Genomic DNA, 8,137 nt, shown 5'->3' on the forward strand with positions numbered 1-8,137 from the left:
TCTTGCCACGCTTAAAAAGCGTGGCCATATCTATTAACCTATAGCTACGCTTTAAAAGCGTACCAAAAAGCGTACATATCACCACGCTTTTGAAGTGTGCCGATTAGGTTGGTTTTCGGTACGCTTTGAGCTCATACAATCACACTTCAAAAGCGTGGCTTGCCAACTAAAATCTTTTGCCACGCTTTGTACATATCACCACGCTTTTGAAGTGTGCTGATTAGGTTGGTTTTCGGTACGCTTTGAGCTCATACAATCACACTTCAAAAGCGTGGCTTGCCAACTAAAATCTTTTGCCACGCTTTCAAAGCGTGGCCTATTCCTTTGTCAAATTAAAAAAAAAGGAAAAAATTAGAAGGTATAAAAAATTGATTTTTTATTGATTTACATGAATGATTTACATGCTAAAATTGTAATTAAAAAATTACAATACTTTAACAAAACTAATAATTGAATTAGGACAAAATAAGTTCATCATTAGAACTTAGGAGATCATTAGAACTATCAAAATTATCATTAGAACTTGTCACCAGTCTTGCTCTTTGATGCAGTCTCTCGTAGGTATGCTACCATTTTATTGGCACCTTCAGATTCACATTCCACTTAGGAGATCATTAGAACTATCAAAATTATCATTAGAACTTGTCACCAGTCTTGCTCTTTGATGCAGTCTCTCGTAGGTATGCTACCATTTTATTGGCACCTTCAGATTCACATTCCTACATGAAGGAGATGGATTTGTAAAATAAACCATTACACTTAACCATGCTCATTTTACTAAGAAAATCAAAAGATAAAACTGAAATGCCAAGATCATGTTACAAATGAAACTTCAATTGCAGCCATGATGAACACCTACCTCATACTCATATCTAGAAAAAAATTTCTTCCATAAGTTGCCCAGTGTTCCTTCACAACATCAGCCACAGAGATCAGTTTCTCCCCTGCCTTCATGTCTTTGTTGCGGTGCGCAATAATAGAAAGCCAAGCTAAAACAGCCCTGTAAACACAAGATACATGGCTGATGTATGTTGTTGGTTATTATGCTCACAATTTATGAAAGTCTCAGCCTTGAAATTGATTACATCTTTTTTATGTTTTGCTCCTTTATCAAAACAAGGAAGATGCAACGAACAGAGAGCGAATAGAGTCAAAATGAAAAGAACTTACCGTTGCTTTCGAATAAACGAGTTCCACATATGCATGAATTTCTTCTCAGCATTGGTCACATTATCAAAATTACCAAGCCTCTGCAAGGTATCAAAATGTTTCAATGAATCTTCAAAATGTAAAGTATGAAGAAATACTAAAAGGTGCAATAGATTTCATATTCCCATCCCAAAGCCTCAAACTAAACCTATACAATGATCAAGCAGAAATTTAATTGTCAAATTAGAATCACAAATGGTAATTAAGCTCTCCTAACAAGGTCTAAAATTCGATTAAACCATCCAATTTAAGTGTTGGTAAAGTACATTTTTTTTGTTCCTGAAGTTTTCGAAAAGTATCAAAAATATCGACGTTTAATTTGTTTCAATTGTGTCCCTATTGTTTCAAATGTGTCTCTTAACCCCGAAGGGTATAATTGAAACATATTTGAAATTAGAGGAACAAAATTGAAACGTTAAGGGTAATTTTAAAATTTCTCGAAAACTTCAGGGACAAAAGAGTATATTTTATCCTTTAAGTGCAGTTGATGTAAATCCAAACAACAATTTGTTAAGCCCAAAAGCTTTATCAGACCATTCTTGTATCACAAGAGTTACATTTAAAAAGGTAAAAGAGATTATAAATTTTGAAACAAGGATCATATATATAATCATGCATACCCTTAGCTCTTCAAAATCAGCAACTTCATCATCAACTTCATCCTCACTATGTCCTTCTGATAGAACTTCTTCAAGTTCCATTGGCTTGAAGGACAAATAAATAAATAAATGAAAACGGAAATGAGGAAAATATTTGTCCGATATAAAAAACCATTAAAGAGCATGTAATTACATATTTTGATTTCTTTTGAGAGAGAGAGAGAGAGAGGAGATATTTTTCTAAAATATAGAATTGCTAGCATACTCTATTAAGAACTTTCCATTTGATGGACAAAAACATATTTTTGGTAAAAAATTTCTATTCGCATCCCCAACATTATCGAACCGATGATCTAAAATCACATTTATTATCCAAACAATTGCAACAAATAGAAAATTTCCACAGGAAGATACAGGGAGCACTCTGTATAGGCCTCTCATTGTACTCGGCTCTTGTGTTTTCAGGACGATTTATATGTGGTATGTCAAGGAAACTGAAGTGCAGAACAGTAAACAAATAAATGGCAATCACTTATTACCTGGTATATGCGAGAGTGATAGAATTTTCGCTTGCTCAACTGGGAAAGGCTGAAATGTTTTCGAAGAGCTATGTCAGAGCTGTGTACATCAAGTAATTTATAGGAAAAAAGATTTATGATCACATGTAGACAATGACATGACAACTTATTTCAACCCTTCCTATATACCAGTCCAAATATCATTTAGGCAGATCAGTTTTATTCCCTCTTAGTAAATATTGAGAAAAACTACATCTCTCTACTTCCAATTTTTATTTTTACATATTCACTTCCTCAGTATTCTACATTTGTAAGATACTCTCAAAACACTTGAAAACTTAAAAGAATTTCAGGGAATCATAAAAAGCTTCAAAAAAAACAATACTCCCACCCCGAGGTAAAGCACAAACCTTCATTCTCTGCTGATCTTGTGCAGCAGCTTTTGCTCGCGCTCTAACTTCTTCTGGATCAATTTTAGATTGGGGATGGATCACAAAATCCAAAGGTGTTGCTTCTGGCCTTGATGCATGTTGCCTTGAAGAAGACTGTCCAGACCTAGGCCTGCATTATACATTCAGAACAATTAGCATCTATAACACAAATCAGTGACAACTTAGTTCACACTGCTCCACCAGTAATATCTTAATGCCCAAGACTTACTGTGAAAATTCCAAATCAAGATCACCATCTCTAGATTCTATCCCTGCTGCTTTATTTGTCGGCCTGTAGAAATTCAGCATATTGCAATACATAAGACAAATATTGCTTAAGACAAGCAATTTAAATCAGAATGGTTGAGCACTTTTTAACAGTTGGCCTCCTGAAAGGAATCCTGTCGTCCTCAGCATTTCTCATGTCCTCAAACCGTGTACTCTTATTAAATATGGGTCGGCTCTGCAATTACAAAGCAAAAATGATGTGCTTTTTAAGTATCTGTCCCCAAAAAAGAAAACTACTCCTGGATGAAAATGGATAGCTTGTAAAAAAAGAAAATGCATACCATTATAATGTCTTCAAGAATCAGTATAATTTTTAAGGAAAGATAAATGATACATGCTGAAGCAAGAGTTTCACAGATTACTTACCCATTTGTCAACCAGTTCCTTAGCTAGTTTTCTATTTACATTGATTTCTTCGTCGGACTTCGATAAGAGAAGAGGAAAAAATGTGGAGAGGTAACTAATAACAGATGACAAACATAGATATAGAAGCTAAACTTCAAATTTATACCAGCTTTTTCATGATCCCCCAAATCTGAAAAACATTGAGCTGCAATATTAATTATTCCTATTCCTTCAAAAATTTCAGCAGCTTGCCTAAGAATTTCATGCGCATCCTCAGGATTCAAATCGCGCAAATGGTTTGCAGTTGCCCTAAGACCAGAAGCCTTAGACTTTTTCTCCCAGTAGGAGTCCCCTGCTCTTTCAAAACACATTGTTGCCAAGCAGAGTTATTAATTAAAACGACTTATCACAAGCAGAGTTTCTTGGGACAAGAACAAATCTAAACACAAAGTTTAATTCATTTAACAAGTTTCAATCCTCTTTCATAAAAACATACAACAACTCAGATCTTAAACCACACACATAGCAAAGGAACAATTAACTCAAACCATCAATATCAATCAACAAAAATTAAACAAATCAAAATCCTAACCGTGAATGCTTAAAGTATGAAAAGATTAACCTACTGCTAGTTGATGTAGAAAAACTAGAATAACAGAACAGGCAAAGCAGTAGCAGTTCAGCATCACATAGCAGCAGCTGAGCACTACCACAGCTGTAGCAGAACAGAACCAAATGTCAAAAAGTTTAGAGAAAAAAAAACCCTGAACCAAATATCAGATTAGAACAAAAAATATAAATTTAGAAAAATCAGAAAAAAATGAAGAACCAAGAAAATCAAAACAAAAAAATCAAATTCAAACACAAATAATCAGATCAAGAAAAATTTTGAACAGATAATTTACCACGGTGCTGCGAACGCTGAACGTGGCTGACAGAGGTGCGACGAGTGAAGGAGATGGAGACGGCGGCGCGACGACTTCAGAGAGGGAGACGGCAACGCGGCGGGTGCTGAACCATGGAGGGAGGAGTGACGATTGAGGGTTTGCGAGAGAGAGTGAGCGTCGACGGAGGGTTTGCGATAGAGTAAGCGCCGAGGGAGGCCTTACCAGAGTGAGTCACCGCCGAAGGAGGGATAGGTGTTTACAGGAGAGACGGAAGGAGCGCCGACGCAGGGAACACCGGCAGAGGTGGCACCTACGAAGGGGTTGCTAGAGAGGGTTGGAACGAGGTTGACCAACGAATGTTATTGGGGGAGAGAGTGAGAGCACCGGCGATGAGCTCTATGTTAGGTGAAGAGCGCCGCCGCCGTTAGGGTGATGAGCTCTGTGTTAGGGTTTTGGCTTTTAAGGCATTGTTTTAAAGAAGAGGAGGGTGTGTTTCGAAGAAAGGAAGAAGTGTTGTTAGGGGGTTGGTGTGTAAACTGTTTGTTTCGAATTAAGAGGGGTGGAGTTCTTTTTTTTTTTTTGGAACTTTGTGGCCACGCTTATAAAGCGTGCCGAAAGATTTAGAGGAAACGGCCACGCTTTAAAAATGTAATGTTAATGAAACTATTTTGCCACGCTTCAAAAGCGTGCCAATTTCCTTCTACGGCCACGCTTTTTAAGCGTGGCGATAAAAAAGCGTGGCCAGATTTCAAATAAGTGGCCACCCTCATAAAAGCGTGCCGATTTCTCTCTATGGCCACGCTTTTCAAGCGTGACAAAAAAAGCGTGGCCAAATCACAAATTAGTGGCCACCCTCGCAAAAGCGTGTCCATAGACCACTTTTGGGTACGCTTTAAAAGCGTGGCAAGAAAAAAGGGTGCCGACAGGCCTTTTTTCTTGTAGTGGATGGCTAAAGATGGCCACGTTAGAAGCCACGTTAACCTAGTTAACGTGGACTCTAACGTGAGACCTAGGGGCACATTGGAACGTTAGTGACAATGTTGAATGTCACTAACGTTCTCGAAGGATGGCAGGGGCCACGTTAGAAACCACGTTAACCTAGTTAACGTGGGCTTTAACGTGAAGCAAGAAGGGGCACACTGGAACGTTAGTGATAATGTTGAGTGTCACTAACGTTCTCGAAGGTTCACAAGGCAACATTAAAAGCCACGTTAACCTAGTTAACGTGGGTTTTAACGTGAGGCAAAGGGGTGCATTGGAATGTTAGTGACAATGTTAAGTGTCACTAACGTTCTCGAACTATTATTCTCACTAAATTTTAACACCCCTAACGTCCTGAACTAAAGTCTCCGCCCACTTCGCACTTTCTCTCTGCAAGTAAAGCCAAGCCCAAATAAAGAAAGGAACTGCTTCAAACTCAAGATCCAAAGGCCCAAGACTTAAAGAATCACACTAAAAGCTGAGAAGAGTAGTATATATAGGAGTAGCTTTGAATTGAGAAGGAGTTCTGGAAGGCTGGGAAAAGAGAACTACTCTCTGTATTTACTTCCTTTGCAATTTCTAGTTTTATGATGTATTCTCCATCTTTTTTTTCATTTTCAAGAGCTATGAACAACTAAACCCCTTTCATTGGGTTAGGGAGCTCTGTTGTAATTTGATGGATCAATACTAATTTTCATTATTCTTTTTCTATCTTTCCTCTTGAATTTACTTGAAAGCTTTCGATCTTCATCCAATTGAGTAGTTATCTTGGAAGAGAAGCTATTCAAACTTGGATCTATTTTGAACCTTGAAAGAGGAATGAAGAGATCAAGCTAGAAATGCTTTCTCATGCTGGACCAAATTGGGTTTGAATGGGTATGTGACTATAACCCTCTCAACACTTGATTTGGGAAATGCATGTGGTATAATCAGTGATCATACTTCATCTCTTCTCATGAGACCCCCATTCCCATTTACAATTCTGCATTTTATTTTCAGTCATTTACTTTCAGTTCTTTAATTCTAGCATTTACTTTTCTGTTATTTACATTCCCGCCATTTTATTTTCTGCAACTCTCAACCCAAATTCTGGATTCGCTCAACTAGAACATTCTTCTAATTAAAGTTGCTTGATCAATCAATCCCTGTGGGATTCGACCTCACTCTATTGTGAGTTTTTACTTGACGACAACTTCGGTACACTTGCCGAAGGGAGATTTGTTGAGAGACAAGTTTTCCATGCATCAGAATTGCCTTAGAATGCGCATCATTGATTAGGAAAGCTTTTATGGTTTTGAGAGTTGGTGCAAGAATTCAAGCTAACAAAAGCAAACAACAATTACTTGAGATAAAAGCCTTGGCTAAGGGTAAGCATTGGAAGTTCCATCATTATAGTTTCCTTCAATTATGATAAGAATTGATTATTGCTTTACTTAGTTAACCCCCTAACAATGGAGAAAAGTCAAGTGAGAGTAACTAACTTGAGTCACAAGTCCTAGTCTCACCCTAAGGAAGTCTGGCTTTAGTGCACTCCATGTCAATTAGCAATTCTCAATTCATAATCTACAATTGATATCCACTATTCAAGTGTCTCCAATAACTCAACCCCTAAGCCAAGTAAGAGAAATCTACTCCATAGCTAGGGTTGTCATTATCACAAATAATTGGGAGGCAATCATAGAAGACATGATGTAATTAAGAGAAGAGAATTGAATTAAAGCTATCTAATCCAAACAATCATCAACAATCAAGCAATTGAATGAAATTACACAACTCATTAATCCAAAATCAAGGTAACAAAGTCAAACAAGTCTAGATCTAAGAGGTTGAATCAAAAGAACATCAATTAAGAGTAGAGGAAGAGTAGATCTATGAATTAGCAATGGATCTCACCAAGAAATCCAAGGAGAATTGCAATGGAAGAATTGAAATTCTAGAGAGAAGTTGGAATTTCTCTCTCTAGAAACAAAATGTAACTAACTCTCTAAAATATCTAGAATTATGACTAATTATCCTAACACTCCTAATCCTTGGTCTTCTTAAGTTTTTCCATCCAAAATCTGCTCCAAAACAGGGCCTGGGGACTCCTTGAAATCGCTGGGCACGTGTTCCTTTTAAAAAATCATGTGCGCACATCGACGCGTACGCGCACTGTACGCGTACGCATCCGAAAGGTGCGCGTAAGCATCATAGGGAATATGGCCCAGCCGTATAAGCGCGCCGGGTCCTCGTTCGGCTCCACTACGCTGGCTCTGGATGCACGCATTCACGCGTACGCGCAAGGTGCGCGTGCGCGTTCGCGTGCATGTCCAAACTTCAAATCTTCAATTTATTCCATGCTCCCTCCATTCATGCATGCTTCCTTCACTCCTCTTAGCCATTTTTTCCCTATAACTTCTGAAATTACTTAACAAATGGATCAAGGCATCGAATGGTAATAGAGGGGGATTACAATATATCAATTTTGATGCAAAAGAAGCATATTTTCATCTATGAGGTAAAATGGGAAAGGAACACAAAATCATGCAGTTTTATATGAATAAGTGTGGAAGATCATGGATAAAACCCTTAGATTCCATAGATGATAAACCCTAAAAATGGGGTTTATCAGTAAGTAGTGGAGGTTCTTCCTCCAAAGGCCTTGTACCAAATAGTTTGGTATTCAGCTTCATAAGAGCTCCTAGGTATCGCTCAACTTGCTCTTCCATAGTGTTTTCATCCTCACTTGAGGATGAGTAGTCACCAGAACTTATGCACTGCAGAAGTGCATTCAAAGGAACCTCAATTGTCTTTATGGTTTCCTTTGGTTCTGGGCTGGTGGGCATTGAATGACCAGTGAAAGCTTCTTCACTAGCGTTCAATGCCTTCCCATTCTCTTC

General features: G+C 38.0%; 1 protein-coding gene across 6 annotated transcripts; it reads right to left on the reverse strand.

Annotated features, from left to right (window-relative positions):
- LOC107648726 (protein IWS1 homolog 1) lies at positions 355-4,796 on the reverse strand. 6 transcript variants are annotated; one of them, XM_021104504.1, is made up of 11 exons: positions 4,296-4,795; positions 3,557-3,742; positions 3,412-3,468; positions 3,129-3,220; positions 2,987-3,049; positions 2,737-2,887; positions 2,348-2,396; positions 1,830-1,913; positions 1,171-1,250; positions 860-1,021; positions 355-600 (listed from the first exon to the last, which is right to left on the reverse strand). In XM_021104504.1, the coding sequence occupies exons 2-8, from the start codon at positions 3,566-3,568 to the stop codon at positions 1,900-1,902; spliced, it is 438 nt and encodes a 145-aa protein (XP_020960163.1). In that variant the 5' UTR covers positions 3,569-3,742; positions 4,296-4,795; the 3' UTR covers positions 355-600; positions 860-1,021; positions 1,171-1,250; positions 1,830-1,899. The 6 variants fall into 6 exon arrangements, with proteins under 6 accessions (XP_020960163.1, XP_020960162.1, XP_020960165.1 ...); XM_021104503.1 differs by lacking the exon at positions 355-600 and adding an exon at positions 609-719; XM_021104506.1 differs by lacking the exons at positions 355-600; positions 1,830-1,913 and adding an exon at positions 609-719 and having other exon boundaries at positions 4,296-4,796.

Source organism: Arachis ipaensis, chromosome B06, assembly GCF_000816755.2.
Source record: "Arachis ipaensis cultivar K30076 chromosome B06, Araip1.1, whole genome shotgun sequence".
NCBI classification, from domain to species: Eukaryota; Viridiplantae; Streptophyta; class Magnoliopsida; order Fabales; family Fabaceae; genus Arachis; species Arachis ipaensis.